At 49.9% G+C, this 23,940-nt stretch overlaps 1 protein-coding gene across 10 annotated transcripts in view; it reads right to left on the bottom strand.

The window, feature by feature from the left end:
• Positions 1 to 3,749: 3,749 nt before the first annotated feature.
• The window catches only part of SRGAP2 (SLIT-ROBO Rho GTPase activating protein 2), a 226,992-nt gene continuing 206,801 nt past the window's right edge, over positions 3,750 to 23,940 (bottom strand). For 2 of the 10 annotated variants that reach the window (XM_081120452.1, XM_081120453.1), the window contains exons 18-24: positions 20,764 to 20,988; positions 17,133 to 17,212; positions 14,780 to 14,960; positions 13,187 to 13,333; positions 9,950 to 9,991; positions 9,427 to 9,751; positions 3,750 to 7,111 (exon numbers count right to left, since the gene is read on the bottom strand). In XM_081120452.1, the coding sequence (XP_080976578.1) occupies positions 6,728 to 7,111; positions 9,427 to 9,751; positions 9,950 to 9,991; positions 13,187 to 13,333; positions 14,780 to 14,960; positions 17,133 to 17,212; positions 20,764 to 20,988 (1,384 nt within the window). In that variant the 3' untranslated portion in view covers positions 3,750 to 6,727. Of the gene's footprint in view, positions 7,112 to 8,438; positions 8,534 to 9,426; positions 9,752 to 9,949; positions 9,992 to 12,078; positions 14,049 to 14,779; positions 14,961 to 17,132; positions 17,213 to 20,763; positions 20,989 to 23,940 lie in introns of those variants that run through there. The other 8 variants (XM_081120455.1, XM_081120456.1, XM_081120459.1 and 5 more) reach the window with 6 other exon arrangements.

Genomic DNA, 23,940 nt, shown 5'->3' on the forward strand with positions numbered 1-23,940 from the left:
TAACCCATTCCGGAGGACGGCTCGAGTTCTGAAACGTTCAAAAACCAAGGGTTCAACAGCAGACAGCTAGGCCTTGGGATCTTGCACTCAGCAGAAGCCATGTGGCATGTTCGACTTCCGAGGCGGGTTCGAAAACCGAAGCATTTCCTTCTGGTTTACGGCGTTCGTAAACCAAAATGTTTGTCCACGGAGATGTTTGAAAACCGAAGTACCACTGTATTCTCAAAGTAACAAATGTGTGTGTGTGTAGCATCTACTAGGAAGCAGGCACTGTGTGCTGAGGACACAAAGGCGGGACCTAGGTGTCCCCCAGGAGTTGGGGTGCAGGATACCTGCTGAGATATATACTTCAGCAGGTGGTGATTTTGTGAACCTGGCACAGGGGGGCAGCAGAGAGGGGGTGTTCCAGAAGGGCTTGCCAGAAGAAAGGATGCTCCAGCAGACTTTGGAGAAAGGAGAGACAGGCAGAGCACTGGGGGCCAAAGGTAAGGCACTGCAGGCAGTGGGAGCACGTGCGGAGGCACAGAAGTGTGAGATGAGGGGGACTTGTTCAGGGCACCATGCCTGGTCAGGCTAGAGGGGAGGGGGAGAGGTGAAAGGTGGGCTGGAGCCCTGTGCAGTGACAGTTTCGCTGGGCACTCTCTGAGGTTACATCTTCTATAGACAAAATGAATGAATGTCTGGCCTGTGGTTTTGAACTGCTGGCCCAGCTGGACAGCATGGCCACTGTGTCATCTGGGGTGGTGCAGGGAGGGCTCCTGAGGGGAAGAGGAAGTCTGTGAGAGGCTTCACTGCCTGTCCCCAAGTGGCTCTGAGGAGCTGTAGAAATAGCAGTGGCAATTCAGCAGTAGAACAAGGACCAGAGGCAGGAAGAAGAGAGCCTTTGATGGCAGCTCTCGGGGAAAAAGCTCGCATCTGCCTTCCAGGAAGGGAGGCCGAGCGTGTACTGGGAAGGACAGGAGCTTTGCCATCATAGAGGCCTGAGTCCTGACTCTGCATGACCTTGGGCGAGTCATGACCTTTCTCGTAGGGTTGGTGGGAAACAGTGAGATGAAGTGCCTGCCACCTGGTAGGCCCCGAATAAACACTGGCTGCCTTTTCTGTGCCTGCATGGCTGGAGCCCGCTTGTCACAGCTGCCTCACCTGCCCAGCGCCTTAAAGAAGAGGGGAAGGACAAGGGCAGGTGGGATGAGGGAGACCTGGGCAGTGAGCACTCCCCATGCTCGGTCATTTATGCAGGGCAGGGGGACAGGGTCTCAGAGCCCTGCTCCTTGACGCCTTCCCCAGTCTGCTCTGGCCAGGGGCTTTGGGTGGAGGAACAGACCTGCCCCCCCCCCAAGCAGTGGGAAAGGGGTGTGGGAGCAGCCCCACTGAAGGAAACTGGCCCCCGAACCTCCACGCGCTTTCTTGGCGTGGAAAGTGAGTATTTCACTCATTCTCTTAGCCCTTCAAGCCTCCTACTCACCATTCTCTCCCACGCTCTCAGCTGAAGCCTTTGCCTTGAGCTTCGCTGATATGAAAGAAGCGATCGCAAGGGAACTCCGTCCTCTCACCCCCACAGCCACCGCCTGCCTAGGATCCTGCCCGCCTCCCCTCCCATGAGACAGAAGTGCCTCTTCTCGGGCCCTGGCCTTGATGAACTGCACTACTCCTTCCATCTGCGCTCTGTCCCTCGCCCTCTCCTGCACATCTGCGCTTTCCATCCAGAGGGCCCTGCTCCTGAGCACACGTGCACCAACGCTGACGCCTTCAGAAACAGCCCTGACCCCTTCTCATGTTCCCCAAACGCCTTTGAATGAGCTGCCAAGAGTTCCTGACTCCACCTTCCCTTCCCATTTGCTGCCCGATCTGACTCATTTCCCCTCTGCTGAGAGTGCTCTTGTCCAGGTCACCCTGCTTCGCTGGCCTCTTCTTACTTACTCCACCAGCATTTCCCGTGGATCCTCCCTCCATTAGAACATTCCTTCTCTTGGTTTCTGTGCTCTCCCAGCCACCTACCTGTCACTCGCTCCCTCTCTCTTCTTTGCTGGCTCCTTCTCTGTAGGATTTCTAATTACTGATACCTTCTCTTTTTTTCCCATTTATATATTCTTTCTGGGAATGTCACAGTTTGAATACATCTATAATGTAGTAGTTACTAGATTTTTCAGGTAAGACCTGTCCTCAAAACCCCATATTCATATATCCAAGAGTCTGTTTGATATTTCCACTTGGATGTCTGCCACCACTTTGCCAGGCCGAACAGAATTCTTATTTACCCCTTGCCCCATAATGGCCTTTCTTGTCCAACCCAGACACTCACTATCTTACTATGTTGTTACATTTTCAGAGTAACACTTATTTTGCTTATTTATCTCTCCTCCCTGAAACTAGAAATCAAGCTCCATCATCCGCTTCTCCTGTTCAATATTGTATGACAGTGCTCGGCACACAGCGAAACTTAAAGTTTGTTGATTGACTAATGAATCTTTGGCATGTGTAATACGCCAGGGTTGCTAACTCTGGAGTAAAAGGAAGCTTCATATACCTACCTATGGATACGGACATTTAGATTAGATAATCACAGACTGTTTCCTAATTCATACCCATCTAGTCTTTTTTTTGTTTCTATCTGGATGGAATAGGCCTGTGTTTCAATTGTGTCATTGTCACTAGTTTCCATTAAGCTCCCATCAGAATATGTGAAATGAAGTAAAAGAATCCCAAAAGAATAGCCATCTTGGCCTTAGGACTCTCTGAAAAGATTCTTCGGTCCTTTGCTCACAGCTTAACTATTTCCATTCATAGCTCATCACCTACACCCAGGAGTAGGAACTCATCCATTGCACGGGGTGGCAGGCAAGTCAAGAACAAAAGACCAACAAGAGAAGCCCCACATGTAGCTCTGCCATTAAAGTGAGGTGGGGGAGGTGACAGACTGGAAGGACAAGAGAGCTGAAAAAAGACATACAAGTAACAGGTGGAGGTGACAAACCTCAGAGGATGTGGTGTCTGGTCTGGGGCCTGGAGTAGGAGTCCCAGTGTTACCACTGAACATCGGGCACTCCCTTGGAGAACGGATTCCACCCATCCCCAGGGGCTTCTGGTATTAGAATAAGCCCACTAAGAATAAGTGTGAGCCCCAGGGGCTTGAGGGTGCAGTTGTTATTTTTGCATAACTTCAGCCTTGAACTTAGATCTGCTAGGCTCAAAATCTAAAGGAGAGAAAGCATTTCCATATGCCCCCCTTCCCCCACTGCCACCCTGGTACTCCACAGCACAAGCACATGGGCAGCTCTTCTAGAGGCAGGGGACGGCCAAGGGCTGAATGACTCAGGACTTTGGTTGTAGAACTGAAACCTTCAGGTGCCCTTGGTTTTGGCTGACAAAGCCTCCAGGCGACGTCGCAGGCCCCATTCCCCTGAGTGGGAAATCTGACTAGAGAGAGAAATGAGAACACTTCTCACAGAAAACAGGGGAGGCGGGCTCCGTGGAGGAAATGGTTCCCATGGCAACAGGCCACCCAATGGAGAGCTGGGAGACCTGCACAACCCCGGGGGTTGCACACGCGGACTAAACAGAAATGCCAGGGGGGAAAATCCACCTGCCTGGGGGAACGAGAAGCGGGCTGGCTCCCAGTGTCACCCCATTTCTCGTTCTGTTGCCAGGCAGTGCCCTGTTACCACGGACACATCAAAATCCCTCCTGGGCAGCTGGACTCTCGTGGATTGGAGATTTCAGGGAGTGGAGAAGGGATATGAACTGCAGCATTGAAACCTAAAAACGTATTTTATTTTGAAGTTGTGCTTTGGATTTTCCCCAATCCAACATCTGTTGAGTGACAGTCTTAGGTTCACACAAAGCATCTCCAAGCATACATACAATATTCCAGTTATCAACACTATTTAAAGAATATACCATTGTACACAAACGTGACATACAAGTCAGACGCCACAACATTGCAATTCCCTGGAAGATCGAACTCTCTGAACGTGAAGTGCATCCACACCAGCCCTTCCAGTGGTCCGTTCGTCCTGTTGCTGGCATCATCTCTCCTCGTCTCCTTGGGGAGAAACCAGGGTGCCCTGAGGAGGTTGGCTGAGACCAGTGTTTCCAGTTTACAGGCTGCAAACTCCTCTCTTTTTCCAAATTGGGATGCTGGTACCCCACCCACCTCTGTTCCCCAAAGACTGACCATCAGAGTCCACACCAGAAAAAGGATCCATGCCTCAAGGGCCAGAGCGGGGCTTGAGGAACATCATGCCGGTTTAGGCAAGCGTGTATGTCAGAGGAAGACTGGTCTCCCTAGGCCCGGGGGGTGGCCAGCTCCTTTTGGCTTTTCGGTGTAAAAATCACAGTGTGCAACCTCAATTCCAGTTGACTGCAATGAGCTCTGCCGAGAAGGACTCTCCTTCTGTCGGTTCCTAGTCCTCTCGACAGGACCATCTCACAGGTGTCAGGAGCACCAGAGAGGGGAAGACAACTCAGCTCCCAGAGCGGGGGGAGTAGGTGACCATTCACACACTGTCCGATTCATGATGTCAATCAGCAGATGGACACTGACCAAGGGGATGGCGAACACAGTCATGTACAGGGCTGAGAGAAATAAGGCAGGAACAACAGAACAGGCCCAAAGCAGTGTCGTTAAGAAAGCTTTGCTTTTCCTTTCTTAGAGAGGGGTGTGCTGGGGGGAGGGAAAAGGGCAGGTATGGGTACCAATGTGGATCAGCTGGACCAAAAGGAATGTAAAGTGAAGGGCGGGTTCCATTTCAGCAAGGAAATAGATCCCTGGGTCTGAAAGACCCTGCTGGCTCAAGACCTGGGTAAGTCCAGGGGATAGACAAGGTCAGGCCACCAAACGGAGCAACAAAAGCCAAGACCCCATGGACTGTGGGCTGCTTCTCTCAGGCTGCCTCACTGCCCTGAAGGAGCTCTTCATATCTCTCGTGCAGCTCCTGCGATGCTTTTCCTAGTGTTGCAGGTTTTCCTTCTCATCTGTGATTTCTCACAAAGCTCCTCTTTTCCTTCACTCAGGATGAGGAAAACCCTACCACTTCCATGGAGTCAACTACCAACCTCAAAATGTTGGTCCCAAAAGAATCTTCTAGCTAAAGATAAGAAAATTCAGATTTTTTTCCTGTTTGAATGGCAACCCATCATCTCTCCTGAACTGTAGAAAATAATAAGGCTAAAAGTTGCAGGTTTAAAACCAGAAAACAGACAACAGGAATGAGTTTCAGCTTTAAGTCAAGTAGGTATCTGAGACTCATGGGCCCGGAGTGTAACCGTCTGTCCCCAGCTCTGGTCCTCCTGGGCCAGCACGATGCTAGGGGAGCTGGGACTACAGGCACCAGGTTTGGAGACTGGATTAAAGCAAACATGGGAGCATCAATTTTGCTTTTTGGAGGAGACCCAGAAAAAAGGCTGAAATATTCAGCATCCAATTTTTAACTTTCTTAGATTCCGGCCCTGGGAAGATGTTAATGCCCATGGGGCCAAGGTTCTCTTGGTTGTTGTTGTTTGGATAAAAGAAAACATGTTTTACAGAGAAATATCTCTCTTTAATCTAACTATGGCTCTCCCAAGCCCCTGCTGGTTCCTGAAAAGAGACCTTACAGAATAACCAAACTAGGGGGTGAACTTAGGATACGTTCTCATTTGGGAACAATTCTGGGGTCAACAAACCTGAATTTAATTTTTTAACAGAGTAATGAATTTTATGTCTTAAGTGCCCAAAATGAGTGGGAGGAAGAAGGACCCATTTCTTCCCTTTTCCAAACCTGCCATAAACACAATAAAACTCTCTTAAGACTCTTTACCCTAAAAGGAACCAGCTATAAAACTGTCTTATACAGGAAATGTCTTAAATGGAAAATGGTTCATCAGAGACAAAGACAGGAAACCAAGAAATGTCTATACATTCAGAAAAACTTGAGAAGTTCCACAGTAAGACTGAGCTGTAGTTCTAGGGGGTAGGGGGGAGCAAAAGCAAATACCAAGAACCGATTCACACCAATAGAAAGAAGACAGAGAGAAAGTCCCCAAGCCCTAAACAGATTACAGGATTGATTCCCATCCTGCCAAATGTCCTATGATGGAGAGAGATGAAAGGCTAGGTTCTCTGGCCCAGACAGAACAAGGTTTGTAACGGAAACAGAGACTCCTGGTGGCTCCTGCGTGAACTGCCACAATAACTTACAAAGAGACTGGTCTAGGACCAGGTGAGGCTACACATGCCAGAGACTAAAAAAGCCTGTGTGTGTGTGTGTGTGTGTGTGTGTGTGTGTGTGTGTAAAACGAAGAATGGACTAAATGGACTATATATGATTCTCTATAATCAGTACCCAAAACAAGATGCCACTGAGAGCTGGATGTCAGTAGCCAACCATCTGGTTAGGCATCCCCTGTGCGTGAGGGGACTGAGACGAGCCCATGTCCTCATGACTTGCCTGGCCAGATTTCACAGTGACCTGATAATGGAGAAACCTACCTCTGGCTAACCTAAGAACAGTATGTACTGTAGCTGCTGAATTACGACAACTGGGGGAAGCTGAGGGCAGGGGGAAGGGCCGGGCAGGGTAATAATGAGGGCTTCATTCTCAAGATTTTGGGTGATGGAAAGGCTAATTCCTGCAAGAACAACTTAAATCTAATTGTCAACTGAAGTCCCCAAGCTAGTTAAATAGGAAGATTTTAATAACAGTCAGTCCCTCCAGTCCCCTTGTCTAGAACAATTAAATTATATCCCTCAGACAGTACAAGACTTGTCAGTGGACTGTGGGGAAGCTGATGAGTTGACACCAGGGCTAGTGGCATTTGTTTTGGGGAAGACAGCGGGCTTGGGCCGTGTGGCTGGTGGCTTGACTGGGGCAGCCATCTTGACAGACTTGACAGGTCGGAAGGCGCAGGCGATGTCCCCAGCAGTGCTGGCACTGCGCTGGAAGGCGGGCTCAGGGTCCTTGAGGAGCTGGGTGTGCAGGGGGCTGGAGGGCTCTGATGTGGGGGCCACCACCGGGGAGGTTTTGAGGGGCTCCAAGGTGTCCAGAACCACGTCGGGGGTGTGCTTGACGCTGCTCTGTCGCTCCAGTTCCCGCAGCTCGTTCAGGGCCGAGTTCATAGTCGCCTCAATATCCTGCAAACCAGGAAAAAGCAGGTGAGGCCAATGGAGGGAGAAGTCCCCAAGGATCCTGTTTCAACACCCTGGGCCGAATCGGAGACAAGCCGATCATGAGATGTCGGGATGGTTTTACTTGGCCCAAATCCTTGAACATATGAATGTTCCGAATGTGGGGGAGGGGAACAAAGAGATCTGCATTATCAGGAGACTGCTTTTACCCTTTAGAGTGGTTGAGGTGTTTTTAGAATAGAGTCCTACGGCTTTAGAGGCACGCACTGCAGTAGTTATGGATGCGGTATTTGTGCAATCCAGTGGGGAGGGAAAAGGCAGATGAACTAGGACACTGGCCAGCAGTCTGGTCATGAGTACACGGGATTCATTATGCAGTTCTCTCTACATTCGTATATGCTTGGAATTGTACATAATAAACAGTTTTAAAGGCGTCGAGATGCAGTATGATCTTTGTTCTCTTGGACTTCAAGGCTGAGGGTTAAGAAGGTTAATTCTTTCTCAAGGGCTGAGGAAAGGGTCAAGAGCCCTGGCCCTGAAGATTCATCAGGACGCCTTCCCTGCCTCCCGCCCCCCACCTTGGTGAAGCCATTTCCTTCTACCCATCACCAAGAGAGGGGACCGAAGAGTTACCAGGAGAGGGAGCCAAAGCCCACATAGGTGAATCACCTTCAGCAAGTCACAGTGGAACACTCCACTCAGGGGCTCAAGGCAGAACCAAAGATCCATTGTATGCAGCCAGCTGCCTCCCAGGGAGACCTCCCAGCTCCCTCCTTCCCCACACACGTGTGTCTGGCACCCGCAAAACGCCACAGGGCTCTTCCCTTGGAATTAGGCTCATATTGAAAGACTGCATGTTTCAAGCAAAGGCCCTTGGTTAAGGTGTCTTTGTCCCATAGGATGATCCATGTGTTCTGTTGACAGTGATTCGATTTCATGCACCCCTATGATGTTCTCAAACCTTAAAAATGCTCAGGAAGAACTCCATTTCCCTCCACAGTCCCACTGTGCAGCTAGAGTCTGTCCCAGTTATGTATTTATTCTGACATTCCTACTGACATCTGGCCAAAGAGGGAGCTGGGAGGGTTCCCCTGGTGTGAGGCAGACTGCAGTCACGAGCTTAAGTAGAGGCATAGAAATAGAAGGCTAGCAAAGCAAGACATCTCGGCCCGGAGCTTAACACAGCTCACCAGGTACACCTTCCCTAAGCAGAGCGCCACACTTAAGCCAAGAGAGACCACACCCAGCCTCTACTGCTCCCTGAAAGATGGGGTAAGGAGAATTTCAACTCGGTTGAGACAGAAGAAGGCAACAATAAGCCCTTAGTTCCTACCTGGTCTAATGAAAATTATAGAGTTGGGAGAGACGTCTGAGTGAGCTGCTTGGAGTGGGCCTGGTAGTCGGATTTTTAGAGGTGGGGTTGGATCTCTAATATTTCATGGAAAACAGAGACTTGTCAGCGCAGTGTATTCAAGGAAAGAAGGCCCCAGTAATCATGGCACTCACCCCCACCGCATCTGGAGATTTGGGCTGGAAACTCTTCTGGTATCTGAGCCCCCAGTGGCACAGTACTCTGGGGCCTTGAAGACCCAGCAGACTGTTGACTGACGATCTATCTACTGCTAGGGACCAGATATTAGCCTTAGGAAATGGAATCATGAGGATGAGCAAAGTGATATAAAAATAACTTGGTGATCAAAAAAGGACCAGCGACATGGATGCATGGAACAGACTGACAGATCCCAGGGGGAAGGGGATGGTGGGGATGGGAAGAGATTAACCAAAGAGCATATATGCATATATGCATAGTCAATGAATACAGACAGTAGTTTGATGAAGGCCTAGGGTGGGCTGGGGTTGGGTGGAGGGGGCAAGGATGGGGGAAACGGGAGACATCTGTAATACTGTCAACAATAATAAAAAAAAAGTGTGGCCAGAACTACATCTGAGCCTCAACATTCAGGCAGCTTCCCGAAGTCTAACAGGGTCTCAAGACTCAAAATGCAGGCTGAATGGACTCTATCAAAATACTCTATCTGTAACTACTGGCTTTAAAAATTACAACAGCCTGTAAGTAGTCCTTATATGAGTAAGAAGCCTGAATTCTTTTATTCGGTCTTCAAGTGCTTCTTGGGGAGGCACTGGCAAATTTCTTGGAAAGCCGTCTTATCAGGTCCAGATGTCCAATAGCCCCTGAACTCGGGATGTAACGTAAAAGCCTTGTTCTGTTTCACGTTCTGCAGTAATTAATATGGACTGCACTAAGCAGTAGTGACAAGTGTAGACTCATGCCAGTGGCTTGTCCAGGAGCCCTCAGTTACCTGTGCAATGACCTCAGGATCCATAGGCCGATGGTTATTGAAGCTCTTTGACCTTCCAGCTGTCACCGTCTTGCGGATCTGTGGACTGTCCAGCCGGTTCTTCAGGGATGAGTGGCGGCTGATGGAGTTGAGGCTCCCATGCCCACTGATGGAACACTTATCCGGCCCTTCCTTGGGGAGACTCTGGCTCATGATGGGCTGGGAAGATGGGCGGCAGGTAGCCCCCACCCCCGAGGAGGCGGAGTCAGTCAGGGAACCACTCAGCCCGTGGCTGTCACTCCGAAATGTTTTCCGGATGCTCCCAGATTCTGGCCGTTTCCTTTGCCTTCAATCACAAACAGAGAGGGCAGGGTGACTAGGGAGCCCTGGCTCCGAGGAAGCTAGGGCGAGTGAGAGAGGGGCAGATGCTGGCACCCAGGGACTTCTGGAAGGAGAGGGACACAGAGCAGGCTCTCTCCTTGCTTTCTCCGTGTTTCTGTACCCCTGCCACCCCAACCTGGGCAAAGGAGAAGTGGATACTTACTTGGTAGTCGTGGGCTTTGAGGTCTCAAGACGTAAGGTGCTGCTGTCAGGAGAAATGTCTGATTAAGTGAAAGTTTCTAACGGGAGAGAGATTCCTGGAAAGGCCCCTCTATTACCTGCTTTGAAGAGAAACCAGGCCCCAGGTAGGAGAAACAGTTTCACCATCACCAGGGAGGTGGGGAATTGCTGGTAAGAGGAGACTTGACTTTTCCAAATTTTAGCCTGTTTTTTTCTCCAGTTATAAGACTGCAATCATTTGGGCTTTGGCAAGAGGCTGTTGTTACTTATTTTGCAGGCATGGAACAGAATATTTTTCAAAGGGCTGCAATGTTGCCAAGTTAGGGCCAAGTTTGTGCATTTTCTTAGGGTGGAAATACATCCACATGACCCTAAGTCACCCAGCACTGGGTTGAACCCTGGCTCTGAGTCAATCTGTTTCAGACCACTAAGGCTCTCACATGAAATGGTTTGGCAGCATCCCGCATATATGGGTGTTGCCTACTACTGAGTAATTTCATTTTCTTTTGGAATTAGATTCTAAAGGGCTTAATCTAAGAAGCAATAGAACTTCTGGTTTGGGATGGAGGCTGAGCAGCTTTGATCTTAAATCTATGAAGGGCAATGGGCTGGGGTGGGATTTGAGGATGGAAGGGTAGGGGTAGGATCTAGTCTACGAGGCAGGGCCAGCATTCTAGGTAAGTCCTGGTACTCTTAACGTGTTAGGTCTTCCTCACTGTATATCCACGGGGCCTGGTCCAGGACCTGACACAAAGTAGCTATATTCCATGAAGCTGCCTGCTTTGTAGTTTAGCCATGAGTGCCAGCCATCCTTGAGTGGAAAAAGGATGTCCTCAGTGTGTTACAGAGCCCAGCTGAAATAACTCCGCCTTTGCCAAGTCTTCCCTGGCACCCCAACTCCAACGGTGGGCAGAGGGACCATTCCCTCCTCTGTTCCTTCAGAGCACCTATGACACTGCTTTTTAGTACCTGCTATATGGTATTTATCTTGGCAGACTGAGTTCTGAGGCCAGGGACCATCTAATTCTTCTTGGCACAATAGTAGGTGCTCCATAAATGTGCGGAATTAAATTGAAATGCCACACCCAGTAACTGCTGATTTCCTTTCCCCCTCGAGGATGGCTGACTCACAAGGGAAAGCTGCTGAGAAGATCTGAGGAGTGGCTGGTGTGTGCCAGGTCCTGGGCCAGACCCAGGGATGTAGAGAGGAAGACAGAGCTCCTGGTTTCAACAAGCTCGGCCTCTCAGTGGATCTGAGTGCACCTTGAGTTCCGAAAAATACTCGAACTGCTTTAGGAATTTAGAATAAGGGCACCCCATCAGCCCTGAGGGACTAGGGGGGTGTCAGAAAGGCTTCTCCAAAGAGGGATCTTCAGACTAAGTCTTGAAGGGACAGGAGGAGGTAACCAGGTGTGTCTGGGTGAGAAAGAACCAGGGGCACTCAGGAAAGTGAGGGGCCTTAGGACTGTTGTGTTGTAGCGCAGCCAGCTCTGCTTAGGGCTGGGGCAAGAGTTGGAGCCGGAGTTGAAGGCAGAGTCACTCCTAAAGGCATGACATGCCCGGGGGCTGGTGCCCACGTAGACCATGTCCTCCAAACACCCCATCCTGACACCGCCAAGCAAGAAGCTCAAGGGAACCACTTTGACTTTCCACCAAGTGTTTCTCTTTTCACTATTTCAGCCATGACTCTGTACAATTCCTTTGTACAATTGGCATCGAATATATGATAGTTTAAAGATGTGTACCTAACTAATTATTTAACTTTCCCTCCACCAACCCTGCCTTGGTTTCTGGGCTAATAACAGGCTTATGACCTTATGATTATAGGTTTATAATTAACATAGACTTGTAAATAAGGAAAAAAATGTGATTAGCCCACAATTACTTTTATTAGCTTTCCCTCCCGGCAGGACACTATGCTGGAGGGAAAGAAATAAAATCCTCAATCATTTTTACTGGTCTGACTTCAATTCTAACTGCACTGGCTAAGTGAGCTGAATAAGCTACTTTCCTAACTCCAGGGCTAAAGAGACGGAGAAGAGCCACGTGCCCCAACCACGCCCCCTGCTACCGTCTGGATGGAAAAAAGCCAAGAGATCTGGGCGACCTGGTGCAGTTTAAAAACAACAAGCATCTTTTATTCTCCTTCCAGTTTCAGTGTCCAGAGGCTACGGGTAACAGGTTTTCAATGTGCAAATCATTTCATTCCTCCAAAGCCAGAGGGGGATAAGAACTGTACGTCATCTCCAATCCACATTCATCAGGAGCGCCCTGGGGCTTGTCATCCTGCTGGCACTGGGCCAAGTGTCAGGGTCTGGCGGAAAGAGGTCTGGAGGCTTTGGGACTTGGTGTCTGGCCCCTTGAGATGAGATTAGTTCTCCAATAACCTGAATGTCTCGAGGGGAGGCAGCAGCACGCAGGCGTAGGATCCCTCTAGGCAGCCAGATCGGGTGTGGGTGGAGTTAAAACCCCAGGATGTCGCTAACAGCCACAGTGAAAGCTGGGGCAGAGTTAAGAGCCTGCTGGACAGGAGTGGGGATCTGCAAAGGGACTAATGGGAAACAATACACAGGGCTAAAGCGACAGGGAAAAGTGGAGAAGAGTGTCTATTGGTGTGAAAGGGCAGAAAGAAAGGGAGCTGTAGTTAGGCAAGGACTGAAGAGCTCAGGACAAGGCTCTCCATGGGGTACAGTGGTCTCCTCTCCTTCACATGAGTGAATGCAGGACAGGGGGGAGAACAAGACACAGGACATCCAAATAAACCTCTCTGGGCTAACATGAGAAGACACACAGACTTTGGATCTGTGGACAGACAAGTGCCAAGAAAGACATCACAGACTATTATTTGAGTAAGAATTGGAAAAGAGAAGGCACCTCTGAGAACAGCATAAAACCGAGTTGCTTAGAGTGACCAAAGCTTTAGCCAAAGTTTAGCAGTCAGACGGCCAGGAAGGTCTGAGCCGACAAGCACTGCGGGAGCAGAGCGGAACCCCCTTCCCCGGCAGCACGGCAGCTAGCGGAGCCCTGGCCCTGCTGCGGGGCCGTGGGCGCTTTCTCGGCCCAGGCCCAGGCCGCCGGCAGCAGCAAGGAGCACATGCAAACGGTTAGGCCCGGGGCGCTGGAGCCCTCCGTGCAGCTCCAACGGAGAGGGGTAGGCCGGAGGGCGAGGCTGGGTGTGGCAAGTCATTCAGAGGAGCAGAAAATGAAAAGCAGAGCTTACTTGTTGATGTTTGCAAGATAAATATCGGCTACATGACCCCCACTGGGACAGCAGGCCCCCGCTCTGGCTGTCACCTTTTCTTCAGGTGGCTCAGAAATGACCTCAATTTCAGACTTGGGGCTGGACCTCTCCACGACACCGTCCTCGCTGGGGGAGAAGGGACAGGCAGGCAGGGAAAACAACAACACAAAAAGCAGTGTTAAATCGGCAAGAGGGCCCCCCGACACCCCGCAATGGCTCTGAGGCAGCAGCAACGCCTGGCTGGGCTAGGTCTGTGAGCAGAGCAAGGAAACTTAAGGGCCTTGGGAGGGTCGTTTAAATAAAAATAAATAATCCTGCAGAGTTCTGCAGGATCCTCAGCTCCTCTGGAAAGCTGGGCTAGGGGACACCTGGATGCGAGGCATCTGCCTTCTACCCCACGCTGCTTTCTTGGGGCAGCTGTGCTGGGGACGCCTCCTGCAGAAGGGGGAGGCCAGTTCAGGTTGTGGTTTATCTGCCGAGGTCCCGAGCAGTGCGGGGTAAGGACAGTCCGCTCTGCGGTGGCTCTGGAGATGACGGCGTTGAGGCAGGACCCCGCCACTCGCTGTCGTAGCACATCCAGCCCCACTTAGAGCGTCCCAGCTGGTCCCAGGTCTCTCCACTGCTCTCCTGGCCCCTCTGGCTACTGATGACAAGGACAGCCCCTTCTCCCCCACAATTCATCTTCTCTCAGTCCTGTAGTGAAGCCATAATGCTAAATTTGGGAGGGTCCTGTCCACGCACAGATGGCCACCAGGTTTGCGATGTTATCAACAGAGGGAGGATTTCCCCGCAGAACGAGCTGGGGAGGCTGGGAGGGTGCAGACTCGTTCAGGATATCAACCTTTAAAAAATAATATTAAGGGAAGGACTAAAAACACTGACCGCATCACATTGAAGGGGAAGAAGTGGGGGGCAGAGGCAGGGCAGTGGGGCAGGGAGGCTGGCTTGGGGGCCACAGGAAAAGCCTTCCTGCCAGGAGCCATTGCTTCAGTGGGAACCGACTGACAGCCCGGTCTATGAAGCCTCTTGGGACCAGTTCTCATTCCCTGGCATCCTTTCCCCTCCTTTCCCCATCTTTCCCTAAGTCTACCTCATCTGGTTAAATGAACTGGGTCATTTCCACAGGCTGCTTAAGCTAGATTTCTCCTAGAAAAGGAACTCATCATTTTCATGTAAGCGGAAAAACGCCAACAGTGGCCTAACAGGTCAGGGTGGGCATATGTGTTTAAGAGAAATAAAAGACATTTTCCTAACCTGATCTTTCCAGAAAGGAAATATAAATGGTCAAATAATAACCCCTCCTTATCACTCATCATGTGTAAGTGTGAATGGCAAGTTTCTCAAATCATGGGATGGGGGTGGTAGCGGAGGAGTGATTTTCAGGGGGAAGACTGTGGCAAGAACAAAAAACAATCCTCCACTGAGTCTAGGGGTCCTGCAAGGAATTGTGACCTCGGCACTGTGTTGGTGCCCCCTGGGCGTTGGTCTCCCTTCTCCCTCTGTGGCTCCAGAAACCAAGTCTCACTCCCACGTGCAGCCAGGGAGCCCTAAAGATGCAGGGGCCCAACGTACGTGTCTTGAACCACGATGTACTGATGGGGGATGAGTCCGTCGATGCCGTTGTGCCGGCCTTCCCACCAGTCGTCAGAAGCCCGCTGGTAGAGCAGCAGGGATGCCCCCTTCTTGAAGGACAGCTCTCGGGCTGTCCGGCCCACGTAGTCAAACTTGGCAATGGCCTCAATGGGCTCACACTCTGAGATGGGCGGAAAAGAAGGAAACACATGTTGCTGGGACTCATAGACTCAGGAAACTGAGCGGAAAAGCCCGATTAGCTGAACTTACAGTGGTGGGAAGATAACCTTATATGAAAAATAAGCCATGGATAATGTATAAAGCAGGTAATTCCTGTGTAGACTGCCGTCATCCTGAAAGCCCTTGTATGCCCTTCCTTGCCTTTGTTCATGCTGTTCCCTCCACCAGGAATCCCTGTCTCTCTCATCTGCCTGATGAAACACATCAAGTCACAACTCAAATATCACCTGCTTCCTATAGTAATTTCTTTGGCCAACCCCTATCATTGAACTTGTCATACTGCATTTGTAAGCATCACTTCTTTCCCGATTATAAAATAATTCCATTAATTATAGAACATTTGTCATATTATATTTTAAATAATTTATTTATGTTATCCATTCTCCCTAGCAGAACATGAGCTTTTAGTTTCTATAAAGAGAAAATAACTTGTCCAATCAACTTTCCAAGGAACAAAATATGGAAATATATTTTGTGGACAATATATGGAAAAATGCATGTAAACGTGATCTGAAAAATTCACAGGGGTTTACAGACACAGTGTGGTTTTACTTCTGTGTGAGCTTCTATCTTGTCTATTAAACGGGAATGATAATAATAGTGCTTTTTTCATGAAGTTGTTCCGAGGAGTTGCTGAATAATTTTTAAAAATTAAATCTATTGGGGTACAACTTTTGTGTCTCCTTCTGTCACCATATATTTGACCCCTTTACCCTCTCCCCCTCCCCCACCCCCTTCCCCTCTGGTAGCCACCATTCTGTTATCTGTATCTATGAGTTCGGTTCTTTGTTTGTTTAGTTGGCTTGTTTAACAATTTGTAAAAGTGCTTAGAACGGTGCCCAGCCCATAGTAAGTGCTATGTATGTGTTAGCCATTTTTCTTATTGTCACCATTGCCTGTTCTGGGCTGCGGCAGAGGTCACACAGCAAAAGAAGACCCCCAGAAACCTGGAACCTGAGAGTTAAGTCAGATATTCTGAGCAGCAGAGAGAAAAGCTGCTCATGAGCAAGACCACACCTAGACAGCTGGCTGGTGGGTCTGCACCTGAACGGGCAGGGCCGATTTCACTACAGGAGGCAGACCAGAGAGGCCTTCTGCACACCCCACTCTCAGTTCTGCACAGCCTCGGGTACGGCACCTGACCTCTTAACCTCAGCTTTCTCAAAAAGAGCAGCCCTCTCTATTTCACCAGAGCTTAAGACACAAGATATATAAAGCCTCTAGCAGTGCTGGGCCCACAGTGGGCTCTAACCAAATTCGTATTTCCCTAGTTCACCTACTTTCCTTCCATAATGTGGCAAATTATCATACCAATCCATCTGACATCAGGACCCAATAAGCGGCCCTGATGTTTTCTCCTTTAAAAGCTGGCCGAGGACTGTAGAATTCACTGCAAGGCTGGGAGCGGGAGAGCTCCAAACTGGGCCATTTCCTTCCCGTGCCTGGAAAATTCTAAGGCCCCCTGTCAGCTGCTGAGAATGCCAGAGCCCAGTGATAAAGAAATGGGGTACGAAACTGTTGGAAGGAGGGGAAGTGTGCTGGCTGGACAGGCCCTATAAATCACGGGCACCGCCAAGGGGCCCGGGGACGGTGGCTGTGGGTTCCACCTCCCGATGCAAGCCCGCCAGGCCGCGCAGCGCCCGCAAGTCTGCCCTCTGGAAAGGGTCAATCTTTCCAGGGGGAGGCGTGAGCAGTGTGGTTTCCACGACGTCATCCCCCCTCTCCTCTGGGGGCTTCTGTTGGGCTCCTGGCACCCAGCGTCTGTACTCCCCAGGCTTTCTGCTTTTCAAATGCCCTCTTCTTCACTTTGGTCTCTAGCTATGGGGCAGGAGCCTGGGCTGTGACCCGCACTGACATGCTGGCAAGACAAGGGGCTGTTAGACGGGCGGGGTGTTGGGGCAAGAGGGTGGGGCTACGAATGTCTAGCCCTTCACCTCTGGTCTAACACAGAGACCTCTCTATTTGAGAGGGTGGGCTGCCTCTCTGCGACAGGGAAGGAATGAAAGGAGAGCTCTCCGCCTGCCTTCAGGGGACTGCTGGGCAGGAAGGCTCGTCAGGAGCACAGGATGGCCTTCACCCCGGTACCCCGCTGACCCCAAGCAGGACCCCGTACCGTCATCGCTCGTGTGGTGCTCTGTGGTCACATCCTGGGTGGAGTCTTCAACCGAGGTAGTCTCTCCGTGAGGGCTGTCACTGCAACAGAAGCAACAGGACCTGCCACTGACCAGGACCTCAGTGCTGGCTTACAGAATTCTTGCCCCCCCCCCCAATACAGCTTCCTTAGAGTGAGGGCATAGCATCTATCTTATGTTCCCTATATCCTGATTGCACACTACAGACAAATGTTAATAATGAAACAGAAGGCTCCTGAGGCTCTCTAGTCCAGCTCCTGCTACTTGAGAACTACTTAGAGTGTCTTGAGACAAAGGGAACCCCTTTTGAACTTATAAATCTTTTCAAAAATACAGACCAACTCAACTCCTCAAGGGCTGTTTCTCTAGGTGAATTAGTTCCTGCAGGGAGCATGGTGGAAGAAAAACACTAGGCTTTAGTACCACACACAAATGGATCCAAAAATCAGCTCTAGCATGTAGTAGCTGTGTGACCCTGCGCAAGTTACTCCATCTCTTTAAGCTTCAGTTACATAATCTATGAATGGTCTGTGGAGCTCACAGAGTTGTATGAGGATTTAATGAAATAAGAGGGGATGTGACAAGTGGGACTTCCTTTTCTTCTTTGTCATTTCGCTTGATGTCTCTGGGGTGCTTTGTAGCTTAGTCCCTGAACTGGCAGGAAAGTGGGAGGTGAGTCATAGAAATGGGTGGGAAAAGAGAGCAGGGGAAGAAGAGTCTGCTGTGGGCTGAACTCTGCAAGAGGGCAAGAGACAGAAGTCAGGCTAAGTTCTTGAAAAAATTCATGAAGTTTGAAGTTATCCAGGGTTGAAAATTGAGAACGGCCAGGGAAATTACTAGGAAAGTTGTTGCGCCACCTCATCTCCTGGCCTGTGGACTTCAGAGTGCACAGGAAAAGGTAGAAAAACAACCCTGTTCATTTCTCAGGGTTCTTTCCCTGGCATCTGGAAGTAATGGGTGAGCCTTTCCAGGCAGTTCTATAGAGGCACCATCACCCCCTCAACCCCACCGCCTGGCCTCAGTTTCTACCTTTGAGCCTACACCTCTCCCTCATCATGGGTCCTTCACTTCTAGAAAGCTCCTCAGAGACCAGAAGACCAGTTCAGAACTAACCCCATTAGAAGCGAGTCAATTCTGAGGAGGTTCTCCAGACCCTAGAGAACATTCTGTGACAGCATTAACAGAGATTCCTCTTTGTCAAGAGATCTGGGCATGATTTCTCACTGTTTTCTGGGCCTAAAAACCCTCTGATGAGTTTGGTGACATTCTGGAAATCTTTGGGGCCCTAGAGGAGCACAGAACAAAGGCTCACTTTTCCCCAGGGCTCCAAGCCTATCTATGTGGCCATCTACTGTGGGGCAGTTCTCAAGCTTCAGAGAGTCCGGGACGACTTGTGTTGGAAACAGATTGCTTTGCCAGTCCCACGTGATGCAGGTGCTATTGGTCCGGGGACCCCACATTGAAAACCACTGCAAGGTGATGTTTTTTAAGGTTCCTTCTTGCCCTAAAATCCTGTTTTTCTCCCTGCACACCCACACCCCACCAGCACCCCCAGGCCCAACACCTGCAGTCTCAGAAGCCCAGCGTGCCGCACAGCAGGCAGTTCTAGAAAACTGATTTGTCTCAGGGTTGGTAAGTGTGGTGAGGTGGGACTAGCCTCTCCTCTCCACCAGTGGCCTGGTGCTCCCTCTTCCTGGCTGTTCTGGTCTCCAGGCCATTTTTCAGAATTCTTGGACTCTAGCACCCCTACTGCCACCCCTCCCTCACACCTTCATCAGTCTTAGCTCATGGCACTGGCACTTTTGTCTCCCCAAAGGAAAGGTCGAGAGCCTTCTGAGTGGGTGTGAATCCAGTGTTCAGAGGATCCCTTTAACCCCAAGGTCATTTACTCTTGATCCTCAGGTGCTTCTCGCCTGAGGCCCGGGCCCTCCCACCCAGTCTGTGATAGTAACGCTGTGGTTTTTCCAGAGGCTGCTAATAAATGTTGGGTGTATAACAAACAAGGGGCCGAGGAGAACACCTGGGAGAGAGCTGGAGGAAGGTGCCCTCCTATCTGGGCCCCTGGAGCCACCTCTCCCCAACCCCCACTGGGACTCTGTCTGCTCCACTAGGCTGGGACCAACGGGGAGCAGGGCTGTGAGGGAGTATGTCCTCGGATCAGTCCAGAGCCTGAAGCGGTTTGATATTCGAGAACTGAGGGCAGACTCTAAAAGGAAGGTAAGGCAGGAACTGGGAACACTCTTCCACAGCTTTCCAACACCCATGTGAGGGGGAAACTGACTCTCTGAGTGACATGCACAAAGACAGCTCCGGGAGCTCCTCAGCCAGTAGGCTGAGACCTCAGCAACCTCCCCAGTTCCCACCAACCATCTGTCAGTGACTGAAAGCTTTCTCTCTGAGCTGGCAAGCTGAGGTTCCTCCAGCTCAGACCCAGACACTGGGATCTGCAGGACAGTGGAGAAGACTGAGCCCAGGGCTGTCAGTGATATTTTTATGTTCACAGACACATGAATATCACTTTCCTCACTCCCTGGGTAGGAGGCTCCTTCTGTGGGGATCAGGGAGAAGCGTGGACCAATTGGCCTCTAATTAAGTAAACAACCTCCCTTGCCCTCCCTACCTCAGTTGATAGCAACGGGGCTGGCTGAATTGGTTCCAGGTGTTAAATTCCGATGGAATTCGATTTGGGCTGGCTTATGCTTTCAGCCCAGGCTGAAACACCATTTAGGGGAAGTGGGGAAGGGAGGAGAAGGTAAGGGGCATTAGGGAGTAAAAGAGAGAGGCAAGTGTCTGTGTTTAGTGGAAAAATGACACTGTAAGTGGTTTCCTGGGGTAGTGGACAGTGCTCTGTACTAAAAGACAAGAGATCAGGGTTGGAATCCCTACCACTGGGGTGGCCTGAAAGATTGCCACTGGCCTCTCTGCACTGCAGTGACTTTATCTGTAAAATGGAAACAGTGAGTCACTATTTGTCTGACAGAAGGGTCTATGTGCCTTGGGATCCTGTCATATCTCTGCTCCCAGGCCAGGTCATGAAAAACCTTGCCCCACAGAATTTAATCCCACTTCAGGGTGAAACTGTGCCAACCTGCTGAAAGGGAGCTTACCCCTCTTTCCCTTCATGATTTTCTGAAATCATTCTAACTGAGCATCTTACAAACTCACAGTCAGCAAATTACACCCCATATCTAAGCTCTTCCCACTATGAAAGATTCCCCGGGAACCAGGACTCCCTCCGTCACCATGCACAGCACAGATACGGTCCTGAGCGACACCGGGGACTGGTGAATAGCAGTTCTATTTACAACTGCATAACATTTCCTTTCCCAGAGGGTATGAATATTACTATTACTATTGTCATTATCTTTCAGAATGGTCCCTCACCACTCAGAGCTCATACGAAAGAAAGGAGGCGTGAAATGGCACTCACTCCATAGGCTGGGTCAAGGTGCGGCACTGCCTACTCCGTCCCAAGCTCCTGGGAGCTTGAAGGGCCTGGGAGTGGGAGGTCGGGAGGATGTGGGTATTTCCCTTTGGTCTTGCTTGGCCATCTGGCCCCCAGGCCAGTGTGCGATGCCCTCCCCTCCCCTCCTCCAGCCCTGGGCCCCCTACCAGTAATCCTCCATGCTTCCTCCTCTGCTGTAGACAGGGCCCTCCAGCTCCCTGGGGTTTGGGAAGATGTTCTCATGCTGGATGATGATGGTTTTGATCAGCTCATTCACGTGGGCTTGGCAGGACACCTGGTCGTGGCCCTCAGGCACTGACATCAGCGAGGGCCCAAAGCAGATGGCGAGGTTGTAGGGGTCCATCATGTTCTCTTCACTGAACTGTGACAAACTGGAGGAGAAGGGAAAGGGTGCAAGCTGGAAAGCATCCGCATGAATGCCCAGAACACACAATCACAGGAGGCACAGCCAGAAGTTCCACAAATAGCCACCTGCTTTCCTGGGCATCAGAACCCTTCTAGAAAGTTGGTGGGGGTGGGGAGAGGGAGAGAGAATGACCACCGGGATGGTCATTCAAGAGCCAGGGAAAGGCAAAGCAGAAGTACCTCCTTGCAGGTCTCACCCCCTCCTCTCTCTCTAGCTCTTCAATCAAGTCACACTTACCACCCCGCCTCAGGCCTTACCCAGCAAGTCCACCCTGCCTTGAGGATACACCACTCTGCAGAGCTGGATATGGCTCCAACAGGCCCACTAAGCCCACAGGGCAGACGAAGACCCTCAGGCTGCCCGGCTAAGAGGGTCAAAGGCACAGGCACTGTGCATTGTGTAACTTCTTGCATGGCCAAGTAATCAAATTATTAGGGATATTCCATTCTAAGATCTGGGCTTATTTTTTTTTAAAAGGCATTAGCTTTTCTGTTCCATCGAGCCAGTGGATTTCTTTCTGGAACAGCTAATGCAATTGTTTTTCACTTTCATAACATCCTCCTCTATTATTACATTCAGGATTTATTCCGGAAAAGGTCAGCATGCTGTTCAGCTTCTGCTCAGGCTTCCTCTGGATGTGGTCTGACTTCATTATCGGATATTTATTTATTCTGGGAACTCCCTCTTTTCAGCCAGCAGCTGCTCCAGCCACACCTCCAACCTTGGCCAAGGACCCAAGCCCTTCAATGAGCCACTGCACTTGATTAGCTCCCATTCGCGTCTGTCTGTCCAGGCACAGAAGGCTGGGCTGGCTCTGGGTATACCCTCCTCCCCCCGAGGCCTGCAGAATAGTGAGCTCTGCTGAGGAGCTCTGCCTCCTTCAGACGCATCAGCAGAAAGCCTCCAGCACCTGATTCTGCCAGAGCCTGAGAAGACACCAAAACTCTCTGAGGCTGAACCAGAGGCCTGAGACTCAGCTGACTTCATGTGAGTAGCTGCTCTTCAGAATTGGATGGAGTTTATTTCTAGTGCATCCCACTAGTCAAATGCAGGGAGGCCGGCGAGGGGTGAGGTTACAGATCTCAAGGGCTGGATTGCTTCACAGGAGGTCATAAAAAGTTAATTTTACAACCTTTCTCTGGCTCCTGAGTTAAAAGAGAGCAGAGGTTCAGAAAAGGCTGGGAGAAGTTTCCAAGTCTACTTCTTGGTCAAAGAAAAAATTGAGAGAAAGAGACTGGAAATCACTTTGGTAACCTCAGCAGGGACAACTGAGGCACGAGGTACCACAAGCTGAGGCTAATCCCAGGCTGGCCAGTTTCTGGTGTCATGGAGGATCAAGGAGGGGGAAGGCCTTGTTTTTGTAGTGTGATCTGACAATATTCTGATAACATAGAAGGAAACCACAACTTTCTAGGAAGTCTGGTGGTCTAGCCCTGAGAATCCCAGTCAAGGCTGTGAGAGATGAGAAGCCTTGCTGAGCCTTCTAAGGAAAGGACTGTTTAAGCCATAGGTGGCTACAATGACCAGGGACTTGAGGGGACACATCTTCATGGACTGTAGTCTCATACGTCCAGGTCCATTTCTTACTCCCATTAAAATATAAACCAAAACCCATCTCTTCAATCTATAACAGGAATATTTAGGTTTAGGAGATAAAGCCACAGTTCTTAACTTTTTGGAGACACATGCTCCTTTAAGAATTTGACAAAAACTAGGGATTCTCTCCCCAGAAAAATCCATACATGTGCACAAACAAATACACACAATTTTGTACATAATGGTGTCAATGACCCCTGAAGACACTAAATGGTGTACCCAGTATAAACCTCAAACACTGGGTTTTGATTTAAGCAAATACCTAAACTAAGTAACACTGGTAACAGCTCCCTCTTTAAAATATTTTTTTGGCGTCAACTTATATACATGCTACCTCCTCTAAGAGCTGTGCTGTATTTCTGTAGTTTCAGTCTGTAACGTCAGCAAATCCTACTAATTGATCTGAACCCATCAGCTTTTGTGCAACTTCAACAGGTTCAGCACTGTGGCTGGGAGCACAGATTTTGGGGGAAATAAGATCAGGATTGGTGTGGGAAGCTGTGTGACCATGTACTTTTCTGGACTTCCTACTCTGTAATGACGCATATGTACCTCTTTGATTACATTTAAAAGGTAAAACCACACTATCCCACACATTTCTGGGTCAAACAGACCTGGTTCTGAATCTCGCTCCCTTGCCTATCAGTTCCATGACTGTCTAGTTCCCTAGTTTCTTCATTGGAAAATGGGGCCATTTATGCCTCCTTTCTGGAGCCGTTGTGAAGATTAAATGAGGTCATATATGCAAAGTACTGAGCACTGTGGCTGGCACGTAGGTGGGGTTCAACAGATATTTTTTGTAATTATACCCGCTTCTTGGTACAGGACCTTTGATTCTGGTGTGGGAACGGAGCGCAGGGCTGCTGACATTTGGCACTAGTTGATTCACAAGAGCCTACCCTCTTCTCCTGACAGCCATTATTGAACAGCTGAGGGCTCTAGATCCCAAATCCAAGCCTTAAACCCTCAGGGAGAGCACTAAGTTTTGGACAGACTATTTTAAATACATGACATTTCACTTAAAAACCTTCAACTTCGCAGGCCTCAGGGGACTTGATTTGGCAACAACCAACAGACTGTGGGTGAGATCGTATGCATCAGGTTTGACTACAGGCTTAAAAAGGGTGGGGAAACTGTTTTATTTGCCATGGACCCAGGCAAGGTGCGGGTTTGAGAGACGCCACAACTTCCCTCTCTAAATCCCAGACTTAACAGCCTTCCCCAGGCTTCCCTAAAAGGCTCCCTAAGAGACAAGTGAAAAGTCACTCTGGCTGATTCTTTGTGATGGCCCTGCAAAGGCATTCATTCCCTCCCTCACCTT

The sequence above is a fragment of the Miniopterus schreibersii genome (assembly GCF_964146895.1).
Source record: "Miniopterus schreibersii genome assembly, chromosome: 19".
NCBI classification, from domain to species: Eukaryota; Metazoa; Chordata; class Mammalia; order Chiroptera; family Miniopteridae; genus Miniopterus; species Miniopterus schreibersii.